At 49.7% G+C, this 26,186-nt stretch overlaps 10 protein-coding genes across 10 annotated transcripts; 3 read left to right on the plus strand and 7 right to left on the minus strand.

The window, feature by feature from the left end:
* Positions 1–2,584: 2,584 nt before the first annotated feature.
* On the plus strand, positions 2,585–2,991 carry UREG_05256 (uncharacterized protein; the record flags this gene model as incomplete). The annotated part of the gene is made up of 3 exons (XM_002584521.1): positions 2,585–2,623; positions 2,693–2,794; positions 2,860–2,991. The coding sequence occupies 3 exons, from the start codon at positions 2,585–2,587 to the stop codon at positions 2,989–2,991; spliced, it is 273 nt and encodes a 90-aa protein (XP_002584567.1).
* Positions 2,992–3,634: 643 nt separating this feature from the next.
* On the plus strand, positions 3,635–4,198 carry UREG_05257 (uncharacterized protein; the record flags this gene model as incomplete). Its single annotated transcript, XM_002584522.1, has 1 exon — positions 3,635–4,198. One exon carries the CDS (start codon positions 3,635–3,637, stop codon positions 4,196–4,198), a length of 564 nt encoding a protein of 187 aa, XP_002584568.1.
* Positions 4,199–5,503: 1,305 nt separating this feature from the next.
* On the minus strand, positions 5,504–8,967 carry UREG_05258 (protein mst2; the record flags this gene model as incomplete). The annotated part of the gene is made up of 5 exons (XM_002584523.1): positions 5,504–6,831; positions 6,935–8,164; positions 8,222–8,269; positions 8,332–8,411; positions 8,468–8,967. 5 exons carry the CDS (start codon positions 8,965–8,967, stop codon positions 5,504–5,506), a joined length of 3,186 nt encoding a protein of 1,061 aa, XP_002584569.1.
* Positions 8,968–9,607: 640 nt separating this feature from the next.
* On the plus strand, positions 9,608–10,019 carry UREG_05259 (uncharacterized protein; the record flags this gene model as incomplete). Its single annotated transcript, XM_002584524.1, has 3 exons — positions 9,608–9,655; positions 9,709–9,801; positions 9,858–10,019. 3 exons carry the CDS (start codon positions 9,608–9,610, stop codon positions 10,017–10,019), a joined length of 303 nt encoding a protein of 100 aa, XP_002584570.1.
* A 184-nt stretch (positions 10,020–10,203) lies between these two features.
* UREG_05260 (uncharacterized protein) lies at positions 10,204–11,242 on the minus strand (the record flags this gene model as incomplete). The annotated part of the gene is made up of 2 exons (XM_002584525.1): positions 10,204–10,777; positions 10,827–11,242. 2 exons carry the CDS (start codon positions 11,240–11,242, stop codon positions 10,204–10,206), a joined length of 990 nt encoding a protein of 329 aa, XP_002584571.1.
* Positions 11,243–11,871: 629 nt separating this feature from the next.
* UREG_05261 (uncharacterized protein) lies at positions 11,872–15,640 on the minus strand (the record flags this gene model as incomplete). Its single annotated transcript, XM_002584526.1, has 2 exons — positions 11,872–15,497; positions 15,553–15,640. The coding sequence occupies 2 exons, from the start codon at positions 15,638–15,640 to the stop codon at positions 11,872–11,874; spliced, it is 3,714 nt and encodes a 1,237-aa protein (XP_002584572.1).
* A 1,299-nt stretch (positions 15,641–16,939) lies between these two features.
* Positions 16,940–17,410, minus strand: UREG_05262 (uncharacterized protein; the record flags this gene model as incomplete). The annotated part of the gene is made up of 2 exons (XM_002584527.1): positions 16,940–17,047; positions 17,132–17,410. The coding sequence occupies 2 exons, from the start codon at positions 17,408–17,410 to the stop codon at positions 16,940–16,942; spliced, it is 387 nt and encodes a 128-aa protein (XP_002584573.1).
* Positions 17,411–18,106: 696 nt separating this feature from the next.
* Positions 18,107–19,461, minus strand: UREG_05263 (putative aspartate aminotransferase; the record flags this gene model as incomplete). The annotated part of the gene is made up of 3 exons (XM_002584528.1): positions 18,107–18,678; positions 18,738–18,978; positions 19,093–19,461. 3 exons carry the CDS (start codon positions 19,459–19,461, stop codon positions 18,107–18,109), a joined length of 1,182 nt encoding a protein of 393 aa, XP_002584574.1.
* Positions 19,462–20,780: 1,319 nt separating this feature from the next.
* UREG_05264 (uncharacterized protein) lies at positions 20,781–22,208 on the minus strand (the record flags this gene model as incomplete). Its single annotated transcript, XM_002584529.1, has 2 exons — positions 20,781–22,111; positions 22,169–22,208. The coding sequence occupies 2 exons, from the start codon at positions 22,206–22,208 to the stop codon at positions 20,781–20,783; spliced, it is 1,371 nt and encodes a 456-aa protein (XP_002584575.1).
* A 687-nt stretch (positions 22,209–22,895) lies between these two features.
* Positions 22,896–24,543, minus strand: UREG_05265 (uncharacterized protein; the record flags this gene model as incomplete). Its single annotated transcript, XM_002584530.1, has 3 exons — positions 22,896–23,456; positions 23,505–24,059; positions 24,127–24,543. 3 exons carry the CDS (start codon positions 24,541–24,543, stop codon positions 22,896–22,898), a joined length of 1,533 nt encoding a protein of 510 aa, XP_002584576.1.
* Between the last annotated feature and the right edge of the window lie 1,643 nt (positions 24,544–26,186).

Raw genomic sequence — 26,186 nt, forward strand, 5'->3', positions numbered from 1 at the left:
AGAGGCTGACCAGCCAGGTTTGACAAACCTTTGCAGAAAGGATCCCATTAACGGCTGATGGTGTGCGCTTAGGCCTCCATCTCCCGCCAGTATTCTTGCTTGCTTCGAATTTTGAGGCCGCTTCTTCTCTAAACCCAAATTAACGAGAAGGAAGCCATCGGCTACTTAGATAGCTCAATTTGTCCGCATGACTCGCCATATATCAATCATACCCTCGCACAAAGAGAATTTGCAATGCATAATCACCTTGATTCCGCATAATCTGATTGGCGGCGAAGGGGAAAACCGAAGTGGGCAAAACCAACCAGATCCATCGCTTTTGAATGAAAGAAACTGATTGCCTTCTCCGAAGAAGCTACTAATTGAGAGAACTAGTTAACGCCTACACTGGCTCGTTGATGGAGTACGAGCCCTCCACAGATTTGTCTGGTTTTACTCCCAAGTAGCACAATTCTGCGCACCACCCGATAAGCGTGATAACTACCTGCTGCGCCTAAGACGAACTGATTTCGCCAAGACAGCCATGATTGTCGACTAGAACGGAATGTGGAAGTCGACTCTGGAGAAAAAGAAAGGAAAATGCGGGGGTGCAATTGGGGATGTGTGAACGGCTGCCTTCCCAACGATGTCAGCACGAAGGACGGAGCCTGAAAGAAGCGATTCCATCTTTGAATGATGCCTTCACTCAGTCTCGTTGGCTGGCACCCTGGTTTACCAGTGAGCCGGTTGCGTGTGACACCATATGAACGAACTGCTCTTTATCAGGCGCCAAACATCCCATCATCGGTTTCAATAGCACCTGCTGATAATTTGGAATTTCTGGCTGGGCACGCCACGGACTAGCTACCAAATCAATCCCCTTTTGACCTCTTGACGATCAGTCCTGCGCTGGTAGGAGGATTTCGTCGCGCAATCCGCAAATAAAGGCGCCAAGGGCCACCAAAGCCCGACTCCCGCAAAAGGAATTACAAGAAGTTCTCGAAAATTTTTGTGTTGAAGAAGGCGCCACATTTTTTCAACCCCAAGAGAAGAAGAGAAGAGGAGAAAAGTCCCTAGCGCGGCTAAAATAAGCACCCTGTAAAACTAGAAGTAAATAGGTCCCTTGAACCCCATTATTTTCGGTATCCATTTTTAGGCGCGGGATCATACCATGGACAGATATGGGGCCAGGACAGATGGATTTGCAGCAAGGTTACCAGGGAAATAGTTATCGACCCCTGGCTTCTGCTTACCTTGGATTCTGGGAGTGAACCGTTGTTCGCAAAACATGGGTTTGAGAGCGGCTGATCTGCGGATTGGCTTGAGATCCCGTTCCTAAAAAAAAAAAGCCAGGTCTCGACATTGTAGATTGGGATGACGTTAGGGTATTCGACTTTTTATTTATATTGTTTATTTTTTTTACTACTTTGTCTGTGATACAAGAAAGAAGAAGTGGTTGAGTAGTTAACCGGGGCGGGCAGCATCGCATCGAATGCGAGTTTCCGGCCGTGGAGAAGCGAAAAAAATAAAAAAAAAAAAGAATAAGAAAATAATTGTATTGAAGCAGTGGTGAGAGATCGCCTCAGACACAAGGCAGCCTTTAAACAATCTCGTTGTATTATCCTGAAGAAATGTTTAATTATAGCCATTGTGGTCAACTACAGGTACATGATGTCCTTTCCACGGTGATTTACTGAATTTATTAGACCCTAGACATGATGGATTAGCTACTGGTAAGCCTGGCAAACCCTGAATAAGTCCCTTCATTAACTGTTATCATTGTTCGACCTAACAACCGCGAGAGTCCAGGCAGAATTTCGGACCAGTCAGAATCAATCGCGCAATTGCAAAATCATGACCTCGAGTTCGTGCGGTGTCAGAGATCGATTCTGACGGACTCACCCATTGAACGAGCTCAAGTCGTGATTTAAAACCGCTTGCGCCTATGCGATATGGTGTGGCTCGTGCAAACGGGGCCCCTTCCTCATGCTTCGTATAGATTCGCTGAAGACGAAGACTTGATCCATTTCTTGCCGTGATATTCTTCGTCTCTGCGGACCAAAATGGATGAGCTGCATATCACCAGGTGGCTTTCACGATGCGAAATTCTGGCTGATAATGCCAATAACCAAGAAGGACAACACGATACATGCTCAAACATGGAGCAAGCAATGGTGCTCGTAAAGATAAATGGCCCAGGGCTCGAAGGAACAACAAAATGAGACATACTGTGGGATGAAAAACGCCCATTTGCAACAGTTGCAGCAGGAAGTTCTGATCAGCGGCAATGGATGACCTCCTAAAACCATATATTGTAACCCTTTCTTGATGCGCATAACTTCCACAGGCACAAGAATTTGTCCATGCATTCGAATCACACCCGGCCCTCTTCTAAGCCTCAGGTGGATGGTAATAGGTTGTGTTTAGCTAACTGCATAAACAGGCAGCCGCAGCGCGGGCTTGAAAGTTGAAGGCAGCCAACCGTGCAAACATTCTACCAGCCGATAAATTTAGCTATCAGAATTGAATTTTCAGACACTGACCGAGTACTGGCAGCGCGCGTGCAGGTTATTAGTCGTAGAACGGAGGATGCAGCAGCGCACACATGGATCCATCGCGACGGTATTTCTGCTCCTTCACTAGAGTAGGTGAGCACCTGCTCGAAAACGAAAGAATCAGAACGTGCAATAAAGATACAGCCACGGTATCCTAGATTTTCCTCAGCATCTACTTACGATTCCACGGCAGACGCATCTACCGATTCGCCGTCGAAGCGTCAATCGTTTTGACATCCGAATTCGGAACCAACTCCGTGGTAGATAATCACAAACACATACCAGCAAGGGAGACAGCCAGTTGGACGACTTCAGCGGCATCTAGACATACTACGACAATCCATGCGTACTCAAAAGCGTGGCACTGGCGTTGAGAGGCACGATACAGGGAGACGTCGTGCCCCCTCAACGAGAGGGCAATCCGGGACTTGGGAGTGCAATGAACTTCCCAGAGTAGAGATCCTCGTAGTAGTCTAGCTCCTAGAATTGAATAAAAGGATATCAACCAGTGTTTTGACCATGGTATCTCGACATCGCCGCGCCTCGTCTGATGCGGAGATCAAGGCGGTCGTTCTCGCGTCAGACAGCAGCGGCTGCCTGTAGCCCCGTCTTGCGAGATGCAGATCAAGTGCAACCTCAAGAAACAAAGTGCCAAAACAAATATCCCCAGCGGCGGTGTTGTGATTTGCTGAGACTGTGCGCTGGCGGCGGGATTGAACGACGTTGGAAGCAATCAGCAAGCAACTTGTGCCACACCATCTGCCTTCCCCCTCCAGCCCTCCATGAACCACTCCATCCCAACCCTCAGACTGGACTGCCAGGGAGAATCCGGCTGCTTTGCCTTGCCGTCCACTTTTTCCGTTTGATGAGACACTCTTCGTCTGCGTCTCGACAGCTTCGAGCCAATTGCCGGCACCAACACCGTCAACAGGACGAGAAACAGCATCTTCGCTGGTCGACGACATACATGCATGGTCGCCAACAGAGCCACCCTGCTCTCGCTCTACACCTGTCAACCTGCTGTCGAAACTCTAACAGGCCCCGTCTGCCCATCTGAGGGACTCTCTGAATAACCAAAACACCGTCCTTCCACCCGCAACATGTCCCAGTCTGCCACTCTTGTGTCTCAGCAGCCATCGAATCCCGACTCCAAGCCCACTCCAGATGCGGGGCCTAAACCATGGCTTGGTCCCGCGCCCAAAGCCGAGCAAAAGGGCATCTACATCTTTCTGTGGGACACCGGGGCCAAGGGCAAATATCACTGGGGCCTATTCATCGCCCTCAGCCAGAGCTCCGGCGTTCTCTTCCACCACGTCCCCATTGGGAACCAATGGGAGTTCCTAATGGAAAACGAGGACATCTTGACGTCCCAAGGCCTCCTCGCCGGCCTCAAAATTGGCGAAATCGAAGAGATCAACGGCGACTGGCTCAAGGCCGTCGAAGATTGTGTACGCTCGGCGAGAGTCGACAAGTCAAGAGGCGAGTTCAACAGTCGCACCTGGGTCATGGCCGCCATCTACGAGCTGGCCAACGGCGGGTTCATCTGGTTGGACCCGGATTGGGGAAAAGTGCGCCATATTGAAGAGGAGGCTTTGAGGTTGGCGCTTGATGCTGTGGCAGTGGATATGCAGATTATATCCCAGAGTGAACTGAGTGGGCCTTAAAGACGAATAAGGGCCCGGCGCCGATTGATATCCTTACCTTTCTTTTCTGTTTACTTTCTTGCTTTCTGCTTCAGCATGTATGGCGGGCGTTATGTCGATGTTTCAAACGGCCAGCCTGGGAGGCTAAACGGTGCATCTGCCTCGAAACGAACGTTGGAACGGCCGTTGCTCTCTTATCCGCTCAACAAACGTTGAACATATATATAAAAACACCCCCCGGACAGCGGCGTAGATTCCGGTACGAATAGCACACCGCCTAGCGTGCTCCTGTTCGTCTTGAAACTACAAGCTCCCGTCTGGCATGGTCGTGGAGCAAATTCCGGGCTTAGATATCTTCACGCTTCCTAATACACCAAGAAGAGATGTCGACTCGACCATTTTGAACCCGTTTCCCGCCTATTACGCGACGGGCATGTCGGTTTCGGAGGTGGAAGCGCTACTATTTTGGCCTGAATGATAGAGATTGGTTCCATTCACTGGCGGGGACCGGGGTGCCGCTAGGTTGCAATACCGGCAATACAAAATTTGGAGAGGCATAGTGTAGTATAGTTTTATCATACCTTGGTAGCATGGGAGAATAACGCTGTCAAGCCTTACCACACACATCAACGGCATGCTGTAGGATAACTATGTCCGTGGGCAACCATTTAGCCAGTTGCTATCATAGAGCCGTCCGATCCTAGTTTTGCGAGCTATTATGGGAATATTCAACCACGGGGCTACCAACAGTGGAGATGACTGATCATTCTCACCCTACAGTTATCGTCTTATCTCCTATAGGTTATTTGGAATATCTCCATCTAGACTTGTTTTAATTCACCAGAGCGTGCAGGCTCCCAAAGGAGCAAAAAACGCAGTTGAATTAGGATTGAGGATAATATTGGGAGAATCACGGATTCGGTATATAGTGATACATTCCAGAGGAAAAAGGTAGCAACTTCAAAGGCTCGACTCGAACAAAGTTGATCAAAAGTTAGATAAGAGGTACTGGGCAACAAGTCAAAAAGGCATCGAATACACTCCTGGAAAATGCTCAGACTGAAAAGAGCAAAAAAGATCAAATGGGGATGAGAGTATAGAATATAACGTATAAGTACCAAATCAACACGAAGGGGACAATCGGAAAAATGCAGTGAGAGGATAAATCAATTCACACTCCAAGATGCGCCTTGTTCTCTGTTGGAGAAGAGAACCACGGTAGACCGCAAGGTATAGCAAGACAAATAAGTTCGTTGAAAGGGCAGCATCGGCAAGCAGAAGATAAAAATTAATCAACCGCATTCGAGTCTGTTTGATCTGATCATTCTAGCCTTCAGTGGACGCTGATGTTGTTGTCAAACCCGGCTCTCCTTTTATGCCATTCTGTTGAGGACTTGGAATGCCGTGAGCCGGATAAATTCCAGGAGCGGCCTTTTCAACAGCGTTATCAGCAGCAGCGAGAATCTCGGCTGTTAATTGTTCAGTCGCATTGCTTGTGTCGGGTTCAGAAGCCGTATCCTTCCTGTCTTTGATTCTAGTTGCGAGGCCTGGCTCCGGAAGCTGGCCGCCAACGAATATGCCATTCGATTCATTAGGGCTGTCTCGATCCCAAGTACTATTTTGGGTCTCGTTTCCATTCACATCGACTTGATCATCAATGTCTAACCGCCCATCACCTCCACGAGGCCCAGGACCGCTTGCGTCGAGTTCTTCAGTGTTGAGCACAGCTTCATCATCTACCGGTTCATCGGCGGGCCCATCAGTATGAGCGACATTGTCAAGGAGCTTGCTACGGCCTCTGCGAAGCCCAGGGGATGCGCGAACAGCAGGTGTTGGCGTTGCGAGGGCAAGGTTATAGTTCCTCCGTGGCGTATTGCGTCCACTGGTCCGCGATGGAGATGCGGTTGCTGCTGCTGTACCGGGACGAACTTTCTTATAGCTACCAAATGGACGTCCTGGGCGGCGTTTGCCGACGGCTGCTTGCACAGGTGGAAAAATCTCGAATCTTGTGGGTGGAATGTTGGCGGCTACATTTGAGAGAGAAGAAACCGATGGAGTACTGCAGCCGTTACTGTGTTTCATCGATTGGCCACCAAAGGACATGACTTCCATGGATGGCGGGCCTGGAGGTTCGAGCTCCGGAATAGAATCGGCGTGAGTTTGCCCGTTGGTACCAAAACCATGATTTTCTGCAACATGTAACAGCCCGTTCCGATTTTCGTACGTATTGGGAATCGTATCTCCATCGACGATAGCCTCTTCATGGTCATCTCGGGGTGCAACAGCATGGAGTGGCGCACGATCGTAATGTGACTGGTTGCTTCGTCCCATGACATATGGTGTCCAAACGAGTGCGTCAGGATTTAGTTGAACATAGCCTTTCCTTTCCCAATTTTGAATAACTTCTTCAAAGTAGGTGTAATTTAGGCGAAGAGCATACGTCTTGGTGATAGGGTCACGGACTAGCGCACGTAGCCCTTCCAAGCCGGATACAACGTCGTCCGGCGTCATTCCCGTGCGTTCAGACAGCTCAGCAATGCTCGTCGGGCCTTTTTGATCACGAAGTTGGTACGATAAAATCAGGTGCCAGTAATTCCGATATGAAACTAAGCCCATGTCTGAGAGTGGCTTCTCCGGAGAGCCAACCTTGCGCTCTATCCGAGTAAGAAGGTATGAAAAGTCGATTAAGAGATTCCCATACCCTTTCCTCTGGTGAATTGGGAAGGGTCAAAATACATGAGACGTTGTTCGACGAACTTGGCCGCTTTTCCTTGCTGAAATAACCAACAAAATGGAAACCCAGCTCGTCGTATTCAGTCATCACGTAGAAAAGGAAAGGTTCGACATCATAATACAGAGTTTTCGACCCGAGGAAGAGTTTTGCAAGTAAACAGAGGTTTTGACAATAAACAGGATTTTTCCGGCCATCAACTTCAAAAACGGAGATGGTGCCTTCGCGGTATATCTCATCTCCGGGTGGATGCTTCACTGGGCACTTAAGCTTGTGCCTCCAAGCCACAAAATCGGAATTCATGTACTTGAGACAAAATTCGCATATGTAAAGAACTCTGTTGCGACTATACTCTTCGGGATATGGAGCAGCATACCAGGTCTCGATTTCGTAACCACCGAAGCTGATGCATTTCATCTTGCTCGGGGGGCCAGACAATTTCTGCGTGGCTCGTGGTGTCCCTTCGCCATTTTGCTCGGCTACTTGTACCTTTTGCCTCCACTCTTCCTCGGCCTTTTGCCTCGCGGCTTCAAATTTGTCCCGATCGGCCTGTTGTGGTACTGTTTTGGAGGTATCTGCGTCTGCATCGGCTAAAATGCCACCATAGGGCTTAGAGTTGAGTTCATGATCTTCGCGTTCGTGAAACGAGTAGAAGGGCGCCGTGTATGGTGTCGAAATAATAGGAGGAAATTGTGGAGGAGGCGGTTCTGCTGGGACAGCTGGTGGTTTTGGTGGCGGTCTCCGTCTCTGGTTTCTGGGGCGCGGCCTGGCTTTTAATATATTGTTTAACTTTTCGTGATCCAGGTGGAAAGAAATAACTAATCTCCCGTGTTGTCTTAGAACGACACTACAGAGAGCATTCTGAGTCCTCCTGGCTTGCCTACGCCTGGATGAGCGGGTTGAAGGATTCGATGGATCCACAACCTGGTCGCTAGCTTCCTCATTTGCTGCTTGCGACGTATCGGTTAGGTCATTAGTTGTTCTTCGTCGTTTTCGGCTGAGAGCGCGGGTATTATCTGCTTCGTCGATCGAGGCCTTCCTTTTCCTCAACGAGCGAGAACCATCAAGCGGATCATCATCGAGGATCGGATTCTCGAAGATGGAGTGCGAGTCTGGGCCTAGACTATCGGCATGGGCAGGGAGCAATTCTTTGGCGATGTTAGATGCGATGGATTTCCTCCGAGATTTGGCACGATCTTTAGAGTCCTCTTCTAACTTGTTCTGAACACACGAGGCACAACGCCATTTAGCGGAATCTAGTAAGCGGTTAATATTCGCTTGTGAGGCGGCTAAAACAAGTTGTCTCAACTTACTGTCGGTGTCGCTGAAACATTCCTGTTCGCGCGCGCATTGACGATGGCCTAGAGGCCGGTTAGCTAAGTTCTAATGGTGTCCCCTGCCAAGCCAACCTTGTAGAACTTACAATGATCTCCACAGACAGCGCAAACCAAAGGTTCTTCGAACTCTTCGCCAGGATCATGCTCCTCGTCTTGGCCGCAGATACTGGAATTGCAATCAGTACGCTAATTATTATTGCATGAAAAATGCAGGGTACTTACATGCAGTTATTTTGCGTCGTGTCTTCCACGTCCGCTGAATCCCTGTCATCACTCTCGGCTTCCCAGTCCTCATCGGCTTCTGAATCGTCATCGGAGGATTGATTACTAACGCCATCTCGGCCGCTTTCACTTGCATCGTTTGTGAAGCTGGGGTCGCCCTCCTCAACATCGCTCTCGGACTTGTATTCCACGGGAAGATATTTAACCGTTTGCATGGGTTCGTGTTCTTGATTACTTTCGTTTATGTCATTGACATCCAACGCACCAGTCATTTCGACATTCTGGCCCGCTGCTTCTCCTGTATAATCCTGCTCTGAACCAACTTCTCGGTCAATCATGTGGTTTGCACCAGCGAATTCGGTTCCGCCAAAATTAGCAGATGCCGTTAGCTGATGGTACAAATCAACATCATCTTCTCCTTCGGCATCCTGCTCGCTATCCGCCATATTTTCGTCCTCCACGGCGGTATTTTGATACTCGGCTAGCATGGTCGCCGCCATCATGCAAGCTACCACAGTCTCCAAATTGACAAAACGGCAGCATCTGGCCCGCGATAGTAACGAGTATAAAGAATGCGCTTACAACCGCCCCCGTTCTTCGTTGTAACTGAGCTCGGGGTGGCCCCGGCGGCGGGCCAAGGTCAGACAAAGAAGCGCAGGCCGTTCGATATATGCCGGTGGGATATCGACGTAGTATATTTGTCCGTCGATTAGTAGTAGACTCCGAGAAGCTAGAACGACTTCTAGACTCCGAGAAGCACGCTGCGAAATGAACATGGATTAGCCGACTTGTTCTTTGAGCTGGGGAAAGTTCGCGTCCATCGCAGCGGGACCGCGCCAAAAGCAACAAGGAAAAGGAGGATCATCACACTCACAGCCGCATGTGTCTTCACGCGTAAATTGAACCAATACGCCCCGAAATGCGTTCACTCCACGCTAAAAGAGCCCTTACAAGCACCCCCCTTCTCTTGAGTGAGGTCAACCGCCATATCTGAATTTTGCTGACTGATCAATGCCAAGAATGCATATTGACTAGGCCTCGTTTGGACTAGCGGTCATCAGGCCAATCACCTCCAACTTGAATGGACTGCAACATCAATTGGCAACTCACAAGACTGTTGATTCAAACTGCTATTCGAAAATGCCGCTGCCTTTTGAGGCTTTGCTTCCCTATGGGATTATTATTGGCGTAGGTACCGGAACCCCGCAATCAGCTTGAAATAGAACCTCACCGGCGACTAGTTCTTCGGCGTGACTGGAATCGGGCTGTCGTTCTCCAAACGGTTTGCAAATGATGGAAAGCGACCGAGACGCGGCATTGATGCCTGGGATAGAGTAAGTTGAACTCCGTGACGTTTTCTGTTAGACAACTTAGGCTAATCTTTACGCAGCAAAGTATTCCCCCTATCTCCTGCGTCTATACTGAGCCAAGGATCTCCCCGATGCGGGTTATGCTGACAATCGGTAGTGATGGAACGGGATTTACGGCTTACGGGATCCTTACGAGGCCAGACAGATTCGCCCGTAGCGCCGCCGGGTTTCTCGTTGAATAATCCTTGGAAGGTACTTGAGCTTATCTCAGACGTCACAAGCGCTCAAACTAATTGTATTTTGTACCAAATAGGTGGAAAGCCGGATATGCTAAACCTGAAGTTCAATCAACGCTGTTTATGATAACCAATGCTTCAAGCGGGAAATCCGCTTCTCTACCGCTTTAAATGAATTTTCCGTTCGATATTAGAAGGCGACCGCGGTGGTGTCTTCCAACTCCGTGGTCTTGCCGCGAATACCACGGATCTCTAGCGGTTGGAGATGTATATTAAAGAGATTTTTCAATGCATCAACTCTTTCGCCTTCATTCCGCAAAGATTGAAGAATTTCCACATTGCCGTTCAGATTCCGTTTCACCGTCGCTCTTACTATGGACACACTTCCCACAATATCATCTTTTGCCTGGTTCAAAAGGAATTTCGCGCAAATCAACGCTTTCGTAAAGATACTCCTTGGGTTTTGACTTGTCACGAAATTCATCGCTTCGTAATCACCGGGCAAGAATTCTATTTCATAAAAGCAATATGCTGGTTTCCATTTTTCTTGCGGATGGGTCCGTATTTGAAATATCCAGGGCTTTTGCTCACTATCGGTGTTGGCGGCTATGCTTTCCTTCACCAACCTTGCTTCTGCCGGAGCGATTCGTGGGCTTATCGCGCCGTGTTTCAACAACAGCGGTCGGGTCTGGCCATTCGGGCCAAAGCCAACATCCACGACGTATTTATCTTGTCCGATTGTCACGATAATAATCATATGTCCCCTGAGACGTGTTAATGAGGCTCTTCTACCACAGCAAAACGGAACCTCACCATCCGTTATACTCTCCCGTATCAACGTTTTGTTCAAACCCTTTACTCACCCTCCCCGCGCTGGTATAGAACTTGAACCCCAGCGTCCTTAACACGCTTGAGAAAAACCCCGTATTCTCAACGCAATAGCCTCCCAAGCCTCTCTCGACCAGTTTATGGAACAACACGTCCGGGTCCAGCGAGATCGAATGGTGCTGCGAGTAATGGAGGACCAGATTGCTAAAAGCCATCGAGGCCAGGTGGCGCTGCTGCAGCTGCGTCAGACCGCGGAGAGGATCGAGTCGGATTAGCTCCTGAAGCTCCCGGAGCTGCGACTCCGCTTCGGAGTGCGCGCATTGATAAACGTTTGCAATATACTTGAGCAATTGGTCGCGCGAAAGGGTTGGGCGATGGGATGCTGGGAGTGTTGTGGACATTGCGCCTGTTGGCTCGATATGCGCAAGGCGGCTATAGTGGTCTTCGGTCTTTCAGGAATCGCGAGAAGTAAAGCGGGTGAAGGTCTTGCTTGTCAGCTCAGCTTTCAAGACCACGACTTCAGCTCACCCTTGCAGGGCAGCAGGAGGACCCTCAAATAAGGATTTCTGAACCCGAGCCGACGCCATGGTTCCGCACGCGGAAATCAATCCCCGGCGGCGGTGAGCAGCAGTTCGCAGGAACTAAAGGGCTTGGCGCGAATGGTTTAGTAAGCTCACAAAGCCGACGATTTGGCCACGTGCAGTGACATCATGGCGCAGCAGGATAAAATCGACACAACAAACACAGATTGCGAGCCTTAATACTCCGTAGTGTCCGACTATCAAATGTTACAACGCACCGGAGTGGCAAGCCGAGAGGCTGGTGGACCTCAAATGCATGTGTGTATGGTTTTGCATCAACCGCCAACTGCTCAAACATCAAACATCGCAATTCGATTTTAGTTTTATTAGTGATAATACGGATAGATTATCATCCGGTGTTCTTAAAGACACCGACATCCGAATAAATACACAAATTTCAAGCCGCAATCTTGTCTTCCCTTACTCTCAGTCATACATCAGAAGATTCACTATTTGGGGCAGAGGGACTTCGGGCCGCCCGCTTCAGCAATTGCCTCGTTCACGCATGCTGGAGCCTTATCAGGATCAACGCGCAACTTCACTGCATAGGTGTCTTTCGTCCGTTTCCACCCGTAAGACTCCAGCCCGCACGCCTTCACAAGTGCGTCGTGAAGCTTTTTGCCGTCTTTGGTACCCCAGTTTCTAATACCTTCGAGCAGGTACACATTTTTCGGAAAGATAACCTTACACCTGGCTTCTGGGCTCCGCCCTGGCTCAAATGGAGCCGGCGGTTTGAAGGTGGTTTGGGGCTTACTTACGGTTGGTCTTACCCAGACAACGGTTGTAAGTGTGACTATGTTGGCGTGGGAAGTAGTTGGAGGCTTGCTCGTTGTCACCGTGGGTTTGCTGCTTTCCTTGGTGGTTACCGACAATCCCTTCTTCGTTGATGTTAATCCGGTTGGTTTGGCAGACTTTGTCCTTGTCACGGCTGGCGTGCTTGTTTTGCCCGTTGGTTTCACGCTATTAGCCGTTGACTCTGTTGAAGCCACCTTCTTCGATTTTTCGTCCTTGGATTTTGATGGTTCTTCCGTTTTCTTCGTCGTTGTCGCGGGCCGCGTCTCTGTCTTGCCAGTTGCCTTTCCACTCATGGACCTAGTCTTTGTCGATTTGCCGCTCTCGGATTTTGATAATGTTGTCGGTTTAGGCCGCAGCGAAATCGAGCAGGATGCAGGTAGTTTCGGAAGAGCCCTCTTTTGATTTTGAGGTTGGTTTCCTATTTGCGAGTCAAGTGCCGGCCACGAGACACGATGCACGGGAAGAGGATTTTCCTCGGCATACAATCTACTGGCCGCCCAGTATTCGCAAGTTCTTAGCTCGTGTTGCGGGTCGTATTGAAAAAGAGCCTTTCCATATGGTAAATATGCCCCAGGGGGAAGCTGGAACGAGGGCGCGTCTCCGAGTACGGGGGCTTTGTGCTTGATCGTAGTAATTGGAATATCGCCCAGTACCTCTCGAAGTTTATCACTTATACGCTTGACTTCCGGTTCATAAAGCAGCTTGTTCGGGTCCTCGTGATCCTGTGGGGTCATGATAAAGGCAACCGGAGTCGAGGCCCGGTCAAACCACTTCGGTTCTTGTTGCGTTCCACCAACATGGCATTTGAGTCCCGAGAATCTATGTCTGCCGTCCGAATGATGATAGTCGCAGCCTTTGTCGAAGACATCAAGGACTTCCACCTTGAAGATTTCTTCCCTGAATTGGTAACCGGACATGATTGTTTGCATCCTAAAACCCGGGGTTTCCCAAAAATGGGCCCACCAAATACCCCTCGATGAAGCCACCAGAACGGAGGTGCAACCTCGAAGGTTAACTATGCCTGCATTGAATTTCTCTCGGCCCAATTCTTTTTGCACACCGGAGGGTTGGCTTCGTGCTTGGGCGGCACCACGGAGTATCCAAAAGCCCTTTTCAACTTTTATAGCTGAGGACAACTCCCGGAAAAAGAATACGTTCAGATTGTTTTGGTAATCAGCGGGTGTGGGCAGCCGTCGTCTCTCCAACTCTCCAAACTCGGTGTAGTCGTCTTGCAAGGCAGAGAAATTTCCAAATTTCTCAAGGTCGCGCCGAGAGATGCCAGGAGGAGGTGGAATCTTAGTTGACATGCATTCGGAACATTGTGGAACACATTTTGGTGCTTGGATTCGACGCTTGCAGCTGGCGCCTTGAGGCTTACTAGGTGCGGGAGTTGCGCAAACCATTGCGGAACTTTCTGACGAGGTTTCTGACGTCGTAGTCTGTTCAGTAGTGGTAACGGTGGTGGTTGCGTGTGAAGTAGTAATTGTCGACCTCGTAGACGACATCCTGGTTGTCACGGACGGGGTTTTGGAACGAGTAGGCTTTTTATCCTCGCTCTTTTTGTCTCCAGGAGGCGGGATTATTGGGGGAAAGATATTCGGAGGATTAACCTTCGGAGGCTTGGGAGGACTGATCTTGGGAGGTTTGGGAGGATTGATTTTCGGAGGACTGATCTTGGGAGGCTTGGGAGGATTAATCTTCGGAGGATCGATTTTTGGTGGAGGAAATATAGTAGGAGGATCGATGTCTGGCGGTTCAATTTTAGGCGGTTTGATACCGCCGCCATCCTTCTTCTTCTCATCCTCCTTCTTCTTCTCATCCTCCTCCTTCTTCTCGTCCTCCTTCTTCTTCTCATCCTCCTTCTTCTTCTCATCCTCCTTCTTCTTCTCATCCTCCTTCTTCTTCTCATCCTCCTTCTTATCATCGTGTCCTTTTTTCGATGGAGAAGGAGTTCCCGATGGTTTAGGCGTTGACATCGACGGCAAGGGTACTGGGATGATCACCGGTATAACACTTGGAGTACCGTTGACAATAGAAGTAACACTACTAACAACCGATGACTGCATCACTTTTGTCGGCGGGTTATGATCTGTGGAGGATTTTGAATTGCTGCCCTTGGGAACGGGGACCACGGTCGGAGTCTGTGTAGTAGCTGAAGGGATTCCTCTAACGGTAGATGATTTCGCTGTCGGGGCTGGTTTTGGGGTGGTAGTCTCATGCCCCGGAGCGGGGACCACGCTGGAAGCCCGTGCCTTTGAAGAGGGGCCGTCAATAACGGATGATGGAGATCCCTCTGCTGGACGGTGTGTAGGAGACTTTGGCATGCTGCTCCCTCCTGGTACAGGTGCAACACTCGGGGCTGGCTTTCTGGTTGAGACTGTGTTCTCAATAACAGATGGTATTGGTCCCTTTGTTGGCTGGTTCGATGGCGATTTTGATATGGTCGTCTCACGCCCTGGAACAGGGGCCACACTGGGAACCCGAGCCTTTGAGGAGGAGCCTTCAGCTGTGGATGATGGGAGCCCCTCCGCTGGACGATTTGTGGGAGACTTTGGCATGCTGCTCCCTCCTGGTACAGGTGCAACCGTTGGGAGCGGCTTTCTAGCTGACCCTGTGTTCTCAATAACAGATGGTATTGGTACCTTTGTTGGGTGGTTCAATGGCGACTTTGATACAGTTGTCTCACGCCCTGGAACAAGGGTCACACTGGGGTCCCGTCCTTTCGAAGAGATGCCTTGAATAGCGGATGATGGAGGTCCCTGAGTTGGACGATTTGGGCTATTTGTTGGAGAACTTGGCATGCTGCTCCCACCTCCTGGAACAGGTGCAACTGTAGGGATTGGCTTTTTCGCTGACCCTGTGTTCTCAATAACAGATGGTATCGGTACCTTTGTTGAGAGATGGGATGGGGGTGTCTGTGAGATTTTCCTGCTCCCTGGTACGGATATCCCGGGCGGAAACTGTGGTTTAACCGAAGGGGCGTTCTCAACGACCGACGGGAGTGGGAATGGTGCAGGGACGACCGGCGGAGGTGCTGGTTTCGGCAAAGTTGCATTTTTCGGAAGTGGTGCAGGGGCCACAGGCGGTGGCACAGAAGGAGGATAGGGAACCACTGACGGCAACGGAAACGCTGAAGCTTTTGATTTGTGAGGAGGGACCGAAGGCTGGACAACCGTAGGGACTACATTGCTCTGGTTCTTCCCAATGGGTGCTGGAACCGGAGGTAGTGGTAGAGCCGGCACATTAGGCTTATCGTGTGGGAGAACTGAGGTAGTGTTGCCTAAAGAGGAGATTAGCAACTTGGGCTTTCAAATAGAACCTAGGGTACCATTTACCTAACGGGCTGGCGACGATTCCAAGCGAAAGGATGGCAAATATCAAATTCAGCCATATTCGTTGATTTAGCCATAGAGGAGGCTGCATGGTTTCATAGCAGATTCAGATCCAGCACTGCAAGAAAAGTTGATCAAACAAACAACAAACTTGCAAGAGTGAAAGGAGTGCACCTAGCTCCCTGGGTCAAGAACAGTCGTTTGTATCAAACGAGGAGGGCTTGAAAACTCAGACAAATACCATGGGATATATACATCTCAACATGCTTGGCCCATGCAATGAGTAGGAGCCAGGCAAAACCACTCACAATGCACCCCTGTGATACTTTCTGCTTGCTTCAATGGTTCCCTAGCTTTGCGTACCATACCAGGGACTGTGCTCCGGTCGGAATAGTAGGTTCAGCAAACTGTGTGCTGAGGGATTTTCATCTAGCAGTATGCCATATAGTGATTCATTATCTCTCATGTTTGACAAATGTCGGCAAAGCCGGGGATGACAACGGGCGAGAACGCAATTGTTACAAGAAACATTGAAATGTTGGCTTCTACTAGAGTTGGACCCTTTGTGGATAAACATTGGAGTTCTAAAATCACGGGCCCAAGCACTCCAGTGATAGTCGACAAAGCTATCAAATCGATTGCTTCACAATCTTGCAAATCTCGCAGCGTGCCAGGATGCAGTCGAATGGACTGAATCCAGTAGTGCTTGTCCTGGTCCACGCGCTTCCATATCAATAGGTATCTAGATCAACAATTGGAGTTTCAAGTCAAGGTGATTCTGCTCCTCTGGGCAAACACTGTGCGTAGGCTGAGACAGCAGTGGAAAGGCATGAGCAGAACAACACTTTGTGCTTGTTTTGTGTCAGGTTGAAACAGAGTAATATCCACAGCCAGCCAGAAAGAAATAAAAAAGAAAAACTCTTCTTTAGGTTGGTTCAAGAAGCGCCTAGACACATAAAAGAGCACGATCCCAGCGGCGCACAAAGGCTTGTTGGATAGCTTTGCTAAGCTTGGAGCATGCAGTCTCCACCGAGATGAGAGATTTTGGGGCTCAAGAAGCGATTTTGCACAGAACTGTTTCATCATCAGAGAGCAGAAATAGATTATGCAGTCGCGGTACCACTGTGCCCTCGGTGAATCGATTGTGTGGTTGACGGCGGTTGACTCTTTGTTGAAGTTTGAGGTTGCGGTTTCAACTGTTGATGAGCGATGGCCCTAAGCCAGATTGGGAGGATGTCTTGGCATGTTATGTAATATGAGGACAAACAAGACAAACAGTACCCCTTCTCTCAGAGTGTACGATGAGACCACACACTAAACTCATGGATTCAAATTTACAATCAATCATCAGCAATGAGCAAGTATTCATTTATTTGGTAGCTAGGTCATTTCACACAGCAATCATCTCCATCTCCCGATTTTGGTCCACCCACAGCTCAAAAACCGTTGTGTCGTATCTCCTAGGCGTGATATCAGCGAGAATTCCTTGCAAACCGCGCTACCACAAGTTGCAACCCACCGGTTTAATTATCCCCAATCTTCGTCTACTTCCCATCTAGCAGGTTCCGCCATGGATCCTCACAGACCCAATTGTGCCCCATCCCACAGGTGGCTTCGCGCACGATTGATCGGAGGCCTTGGAGAACCTCACGCCAACACAGTTCTTCTCTTTGTAGAACGAGGCCGTTGCCTGTTGGAAGTTGAGTTTCACGGCGCGGATGTCATAGTTGGCGCCCATGTTCGTGCATCCACATGCACTGATCCTGCCCACGCTTGAGCCGCGGCAAGAAGAGCTTTCGTAGGGGTAGACGATGGTAGCGGTGGCAGAGGCCAAGAGCGTTGCGAGGGTGAGGAGCTTCATGATGAAATTGGGAATTGTGCTAAAGGCTGCCTGTGCTTGCTTCTAAACGTATCTTGATGATGAACCGATATAAACTTCCAGAGGGAACGGGAATTTTCAGGCCTTTTATATCTTCATCGAACCCATCTCGATGCCTGCAGCTTTCGGCGTATTTCATCATGATTGTCTGGGCAGGTCGTATATCTTCAAGCAATGATCACACGACCTCCAACTTTGGGCAGGATTGAAGCGGCTCAACCTTTGGTTGATCCCTGATGATTTCCTTGCTGTGGGGATGAAAATCGCATTTGTTCAGAGCCGCATAGCGATGACTGGAGGGATTGAGGTGGGTTGGACGTGAAAAGGGCGCCGTGTCAGGGAGTGTTACATTCCGACAACTCGTATCTGCGGATAGCTTCCACATATCATCCCTGACCGACTTGTTTCTTGATCATTAAGAGTCGTGCAGAAGCTCTAGAACAGCCTCGCGATATTGAACAGCAAGAACTACTTGCAAGAGAGTGGGGGTGAACTGGGATGTGCAATCTTAGGAAACAAGAACGCTGAAGTTACGAGTTTTTATAATTAGATTTCGTTCAACTTCTTTAGTTTGGATACGAAAACGCAACCCGAACGCCGACGCTTCAACCCTCAAACCCTCTGAAAAGATAATATCAGAAGGGTCAGCGGCCAAAAATAACTAGCATTGATGTCACATCACGAAGCAAGATCTCCTGCTCTCGCCCGCTTGATTACTCTCTCGATGCCATCCAACCCCTTTTCCAACACACTCATCTTTGGCCCATAGCTCACCCGCACAAAATGATGGCACGGACTGTCAAACAAATCTCTCCTCTTCGCAGGATTCAGGTCGAAAAATATCCCTGGCACAACGATCACCTTCTCTTTCAGCAATGCATTGAAAAAATTTAGGCCGTCTGAGATTTTCGCCGACTCGGGAAGAGGTGGAGCAAGACTGGTCAAGTCGAGCCATATATAAAATGTTGCTTCCGGGACTACCCTAATTTGAAACCCAATATTCCTGAGTCTGTCGAGGACGTAGTCTCGTTTCTTGCGAAAATGGGTTTGGAGGGCTTTCATTTCTGCTCGGACAAGCGTCGGCTCCAACATGGAAACGGCTGCTTCTTGGAATGGAACATTTGCGCCACCATCAAGGTAGGACCCGGATGCAGACAATGCGGAGATAAATGCCTTTGGTCCGACAACCCAGGCAATTCGCCAGCCAGGGAGACGGAAGCACTTTGTTAACCCATCAAGGAGGAGGACATCTGGGTGCATATTTAGAAAATGTTGAAAAGGAGTAAAAAGGTAGATAAGAGAAGCTTACCGTCTTCATTAACATTGACAACATTTTGAGCGGCGCTAGAGGTATTTCCGTCGCAGTCAGTTGTATAGTTGTACCCGGAATAGAATTCGTCCAGAATCAGGGTAGCTCTCCCGCGACAGATATCCTGGATTTTCGCCATTTCAGATTGAGGGATGACATGTCCGGTGGGATTTCGAGGGTTCGAGGTCAATATAGCAGAGGTGCCTCGGGAAATCTCCTCTGCAATTTTATCTGCATGGATCTGATACCCATCCGACTCAGCTAAAGGTATAGGAAAAGAGGTAAACTAGAGATTCGAAAAAAGATAAATGTTAGCAAAACCTCTTAACCTCACCCAGTTGCGCACAGGACGTACATTCTTGAACAGCGACACCATCTCAGAATACGCCGAATAATCCGGAATAGGAAACGCCAGATACGCAGTCCCCAACACAGCCGCGATCCGAATCAAACCTGCCCTCCCACCAGGCACAATACACACATTCTCCCACGTATACTCCTGCTTGCCCTGCCTATGCAGCGAATTGTACAGCTTCGCCACCGCCTCGCGCAGCGGCTTTATACCCGCCGTCGGCCCGTATTCTCTCCCCGACGAGCTGATGGAGACCGAACTCGGTCGAGTGAAGCTGCCGTCGATGTCGTCGTCTGCGTCGGGAGCGCCCTGGCCCAGATTCGCCCAGGACGACGGATCATCTTCCAAGCCGTGATCGCGCGCGCGATCCATGACCCAGATCACGCCAGTGGACGTGCGGGACGGGTCGAGCCCGGCGTGCGGGCGGTGGCCTGCATGGGACTCGCGGAATTCGCGGTGGCTCTGGGAGGAGAGCTCTGGAGATTGGGAATGGGAGATCCGTGTTAGTCTCCTTTTTCAATTCAGGGCGCATCACAGCAAGCACGGGGCTTGCATTCAGCGGTGTCTCTTAGAAACTAGAAGCATATTCACTGACAGTCGCAAACTTACCATTTTCGGATAGCTTGCCCATAGATGAGTGAGTGAGCTTTGGAGTCTGGGGTTTATTGGCTGTTTTGTCTGCTGCACCGGATTATCGACAGTTATTTAGATACTGTAGAACGATTAATTGGAGAAACAAAATGCTGAAAAGTAGCTTCTCTTCCATCTCACTGAAGCTGCCTACAATATCGTGAATGCTGTACCGGAAAATGACGTAGTTGGCATGTGTGCCCGTCAACTTCCATGGTTCACACTCCTGTAGTTCAACCTAGCATGTATGATATCCCAAACAGTTATATCCTCCATGATATTATTACCTGCAAATTCTAGGGCTACGACTAAATTGCCGGGCCCATCCTAGAACAGCAGAAAAGTTATTATATCGCTGGATTCTTCGAGGACCGTCATACTGGCTATCGATCGTACAGTCATTGAATAGAGATGCACAAAAAAGTCTGGAAATAGGGAATATTCAGACAATGCAATTCTTCATTATATCAAGGTCAAACACAAAATAGACCACACGAACATCTATCTCCATTCAATCATTGCAAGAGAAGAAGCGGCCAATGGAGCAATACCACAGAGCTGGAAATCAACAGTGGGATTTGAAGAAACAAAAGGCGGGAAAATCGAGGAGTACATAAGAGTCATACGGGTCGTGTCTTAAATCAATTAAAACCGGGGATGGGAATTCATAAACGCCAACCTCATCAAGCCAAAATACTAGGATGGATTTAGCTGGAGATTAGTAGCAGGGAAAATTTTCGCCGTAGATTTTGCAAGGCAGATGCGGCAAAAATGGGGCAAGCGTTCGTGAGCGAGTAAAAATCGCATTGTTATACTCAAATATGTCGACGGACTTTTGTCCCTTGAATGCATAGAAACAATTAACTAGTCTTTCAAAAAATTCGGGTGGACGACCATTCATCCAAAGATCATCAGATCGCCGCGATGGCAATTAATTCGAGATTTGGAGCAACTCGTTGGACGGTCTTCGAATATGGATGGTTCGCTCCGTAGACGCCATAAATGCTAGAGTGAAAGAACGGCGGAAAACAGCTGCAAGAAATCATGTCTATTTTCAATTTTCAATTTTCAATCGGCTGGCAGAACAACTGGATTTCTCCAACCTGCCCGTTCGCGAGCATATTCTGGTGTTGCTCGCGCCATTCCATAATCGCTAGTTGAACAGCTTCATCGCTGTCGATGGTAACAAAATCGCCGTCTTCATCCTGATAGCGCAATCTTGCAGACTTGCCCCCAATGGAACGGGTCGTGAACCGCGCCAGTTTGGCGTCAACCCGGTCGGTCAGGGAGCGATAATGGATATTACTTGCGATAACTAGCGTAACGTAGTTATCGTCGAAGTTAACTTTGGCTTTCAATTGGGCTGGCATGATGTTCTCATTCTCTGGGTTCAACGAAGTTGTTGAGGAGAAGGAAGGATTCGACGACAACGAAGGTTGAGCACGAGGGGCTTCACGGCTTTGCATGTATTGAGGCTCCGAAAACCCTGGACGTAATGATTGTGGTGGCGGCATACTACCCGGAGAACTGCTCTGGCTTCGGTTAATGGGAGCTCTCATCAGTGCAATATTTGCAGGAATTGGCGGGACCGGCACATTGTCCACGGTTTGCATTGTATGGCCGTTCATATAGCGGCGAGTGGAATCGGCAAGATTATGGTTGTGAATGTCGGGGCTACTAGCGGAACGCATTCTGGACTGAGCAGGGTTTTGTGAATTTTGAGAGAGTGGTGGAAGAGACGGACGCTGAGCCACTCGAGGAGGATTACTGTAGTAAGGGGACGACGTGGGACCATCTCGTGACCCTGCTCTCGGCATTGCGGGAGCGGTATACCGGTTATTATCCTCGTTCCACTGATTGGAGGGGGTGCCCTGCCGGGAGTATGAAAACGTGGCCGATGAACTTGACCTCGTTGACGATGGCATTTCTCCAACGGGTGAGAAATATGAACCGCCAAGTCGTTCTCCAGGCGATAGCGCTCCGGGGGAAAATTGTGTATGAAGAGCAAGAGGTGGTTCGGGCATTGGAAATCGGGGTGGGCGGGTAGCTGGAGGACCAGACCCTCCGCTCCCGCCTGTCCCTGATCGAGCTCGAAGACTTGTGCTAGATGCGTTTCGAGACATGGAGAGTTCGGAGACGCCTGGAGCCAAGTCTTCGTCCGCATTATATTCCTCCGCATATGGATTCTGCATTTTGGGCGCGTTTTTAAGATAGGTAAATTCAGTTTCAGATGTTCCGGTGCGTAGGGCGTTCCTTTCTTCGACTTGAAGGGCCCGTTGGTTATCGATGTCTTTATACCACTTTCGCATGGTCTCTTCGTCCCGGTAACGTATTGAGAAATTATCTACCACACCCGGGTCACCTTTCCAAAATATTTGGATCTTGTAAGAGCCTAGGGATAAACGATGTGGTTAGACAATACCTATCGATTGGCTTTTGCGTTACGTACCTGGTCGCTGAAGGGATAATATCTCCGTTACATTAGCCATGTAGATTCGGCCTTTTAATTGAAGGCGGGGTTTGCCTTTTTGAGAGTTGGCGTTCGGTTTATCTTTGCCCATAAGTTTAGATTTCTGTTTATTCGGATTTATGTCTTTACAGCATAAAAGGATTCGTTCGAAAAGATAAACATGATACTGCTACGGAGTACAGTTGTTAGTCAAACTCTTCGGGAACGAAAATTCATCTGGCTCCTGACTGTTTTTTATGGCAAGACCGCCGGTCCGGTACGAGTCAGAAGAACGATTCCAATGAAAACAAGCAATGCAGAATACATGCAACTTCAGTTCTCCAATATCACAAGGAGATGAAGAGAAACAGAAAGAAAGCAGGCCGATCTTCTTTGTCGAAGATCTTTGTACTAACGAGTATCACTTTTGGTAATGCGATCAGAAATTAGGCTCGTTTGGGTTATTCACCTGACTGGAAACTGAGGCGTCAAACCAGAAGTTCCTGGCGCGATCGAGGCCACGGACTCATAAAAGATTTCCTTGAAAGCATCGGTTTGATGTAGAGAAAAAAAAAGGGAAATGTGAACAGGATCTGAGATCCCCATGGGTCGCATTTGAGGTGGGATATGAAACACATGGCGAATAGTGCAAAGTTCACTACTCCTTTTCGGGCGCGACGAAACAGAGGGAACGGGCCTGGTTTGTCGGGAATCAAAACAAGTGGCATTAGGTACGCCAGCAAACCTTTGTAGGAGCTGTTGACCGGACTGTAATGCGGGAAATTTGACCTTTTTTAGGGTATAGGGCCTTTCTGTCCTGGTTCTCACCTGGGATGTAGTCCCTGAGGCAAGAACCTAAGCTGTCCCCGGACCGTGGGTAAATAACTTGGGCGCCGGGCTTCTTACAGGCACAGTTATCCGATATGGCAAATATGGGTCCGAAGAGATCCTTGGTCGTAACTCCAGTGGTGGGACAATTGGCCGCGCTTTCTCCATGGCCAGAGACTTTTGAAGCGAAGGTATTGAAAACTATACGAACCTCTCTTTCTGTATCCTTTCCGGTATCGCCTTTCAATACGGTAAAAGTTCCGAACCGAAGTAACTCGCCGAAAGCTTCGACTCGAAGAGATTTCCAATCATCGACGCGGGTAGTTAAATCTAGAACTGCGGCAACTAAGTGTTCTTTGCCGATGGCGCTATTCGCACGGTCTAGGACTAGTTGGATGATGTCGATAGCAGTAGCAATATTTGCGCTTAGCTCCGGCTGGTCCGTTTGCTTTTTCAATTCCTATAGATGGTCAGCCCGTACGATCTAGGGTGAGCCGAAAAGCCTCACCTGAAGCATCAAAGGATATTTAGTCAGGCGCTGGAACGGCTTTACAAAGAAGCCGTTTAAAGTTGACAACTGGCCCACCATTTGCTGAAGGTCGGGGGAGCGTGGGGCTGCGTGAATTTTGTCCCATTCGCGTAAGCAGACCGCATCACAGCGAAGTTGGTTGGCTATGAAAGGCTCATATTGTCGGAAACCCTCTTGATAGTTGATGAACAGTTCGCCCCAGTTCTGCGATTCTTCAGGGAGTGCATTGTGTTGCTCCATTCGAATTAGGAACCTTTGCGCAAAATCAAGCAGGTTGTTTAGGTTAAGAAAAATTTGGTGACTGGAATCACCGTTGAGGGCACCAGTTTCTTCCAACTCCTTTTTCAGCGCTTGTAAATTTTGCAAATGGTGGACATAGTCCCTTTCCGTTTCAAGCATTTCCTTGAGGATATGTTCTCGGTGGGTAAGCTTGGTCCGTTCTCGCTCAACAGGGCCAGAGTTCGTGTTCGAAGGCTTGTAAAGCTGGCCTTGCATTTCCAGAATGTCCAAAACCCGATTCACCATTTTGATGACCTTTGAACCAGTCAGCAGACAGTCTTGGCAGTTGGCCAAAAATAGGTACGGAATGTATATCGTTTACCTTGACAAAGCCAGTAGTGCTCTCGCCGTAAAGATCGGTGATGAGGAAACATTCTTGCTGCGGGAACTCCAAATCCTGCAAGCAAGCTTGTAGAAATTTGAAAGCCGCCGCCTTCGGCCTTCTGTGTTCCTGCACTTTGCTTTCATCCAAAGTCAACGGTTCAGCGGGCTGGGTAGCGTTGAATATCGACATCAGAGGGTACCCGTTTTGCAAACACCCCCACACAGATGCCACCGGGTCGCTGACTTCCTGGGCTTTATCCAGGGCTTCCATTTCTGCAAGATGCGGCTCGAAGCCGGGGACCTCTGCGAGTCGCTTTTTCAGATTGGCGCAGCTTTGATATAATGACTCGCCTCCTCTCCGATTGATGATATTATCTTCGGCCATCACATGGCCGGGGCTTATCGCGGAATCCATCTCGTCGCAGAGTGATGTTCGTGGACCAGACAGACAGTGCCAAAAAGGCGCTCACACGTCCGTGGAAAACGCTGGCCAGGATCCCTGGACCGTGGCAGCAACTACGAGCATGAGTTTGCAGCAAGGAGCGCAATGGCAGACGACAGCAGGAGTTTCGAAATCGATACAGAGGGTGAGGGGGCAGGGCAAGAGAGCAAGTGATAGAGGGCACTATCTGAGCACAGTTCAGCGGGTATGGCCAGCACAAAGACACAAACTTGACATGCGACGAGTGAATGCAAGTCTTAGCTTACCCTGAAGCTGCAGAGACAACCCGAGTCAGGCAGGGGACATGTGAAGACGGCGGTCGAGAGAGCAGGAGTTCCAGGGCCGATTTGACTGTGCGATGCTTGCGGGAAAAAGGGACGTGTGGAGAGAGCTGGAGCCCAAAAAAGCTTCTGGACTAACTCAAAAATCGCGAAGACGGAGGGTCGACGACGCGAGCAGGTTTGGATCAAGACCGGCAGAGCATGAAATGCAGAGATGCAGCAGGCAGACGGGGGCGTCCAGAGCGAAGTTATGGAGGGAGAAGGGAGCGAGAGGGCCAGCGGTCGGGTTGGGCTGTTTCAGGAGGTTGACTGCGCATGTCACGGAGCAATGATTATGCTGCCCTGCACCACTGCGCCGCGCTAGGCCGCTTTGGGCCTACCGTTACAGTTGGCCCGGCCGCGCTAGGCCGCCTCGGGTTAGCGCCCCGTCCCGCGCCTGTCACCGTGCTTATGTCATCCGCTGCTCTGCACGAGCGAGCGACGATGGCGATGCTGTGAATTCATGCGGCTTTGGGAAGAGCAGTTTCATCTCGGCTCGTGTGGCAGCGGCTCAGGCACGGTCGGGGCCCTTGACCGTAGTCTTGTGGGCGTGCAAAGGCCTCGTCGCAACAGCCAGAAATATGCGCGCGTTGAGACGAGAGTGGCTGCTGACATAAGCCCCATATCCAGCATCCATGACGGCGACGACAACGATGTCCTCCCGCCTGAGCACTGAACAGCCATCGAGACCCTTGTCTTTCCACATTTGATTAATTTAACACGCCCCTGATATTACTCTTGGGCACCCTGAATGTCTCGTTCGGCCTAGGCTGCCTCGCCTGATCGCAGTCTCCCATTGTTCCTCGATCCTGGTCGTGTTTGGAAAGCTCCTTTGTTGACGACGACGACGACGACGACGACTAACCGCGTCCCGAAGCGTCCCTCACAAAACGGACGAATTCCCCCAAGGACCCGGCCTCCTGCAACTCCTCCCTGCGACTAATAATATCGACGCATCCTTGGCCTTTGCCTTCTTTGTGGCTTCGTTCCTTTGTTGAACCACGGTCGTTCTACCCGCCGCTTGCCGGCCACTAGCTTGATGGGCCACAACTCGAGAGATTCAGCGGACCTGCCGCACATGAGGAGGTTGCAATCGGGAAAATACAGGGTAGGGTTTGGGGGCTCGTCGGTTGCGAATCCATTCAGACTCGACGAGGGCTATTCAGATGAGACCAAGAGTGAAAGTGAACCTGATGGGGTGCACATGTCGGGAAGCGGAGTGGCCCTCCCACCCTGGCTCCTAAGTCAGACAGAGCCCGACAGAGCCGGTAATTGCTTCCTCGACGGGTGGATATC

This window comes from Uncinocarpus reesii, genomic scaffold (assembly GCF_000003515.1).
Source record: "Uncinocarpus reesii 1704 scaffold_3 genomic scaffold, whole genome shotgun sequence".
In the NCBI taxonomy this organism is placed as follows: domain Eukaryota; kingdom Fungi; phylum Ascomycota; class Eurotiomycetes; order Onygenales; family Onygenaceae; genus Uncinocarpus; species Uncinocarpus reesii.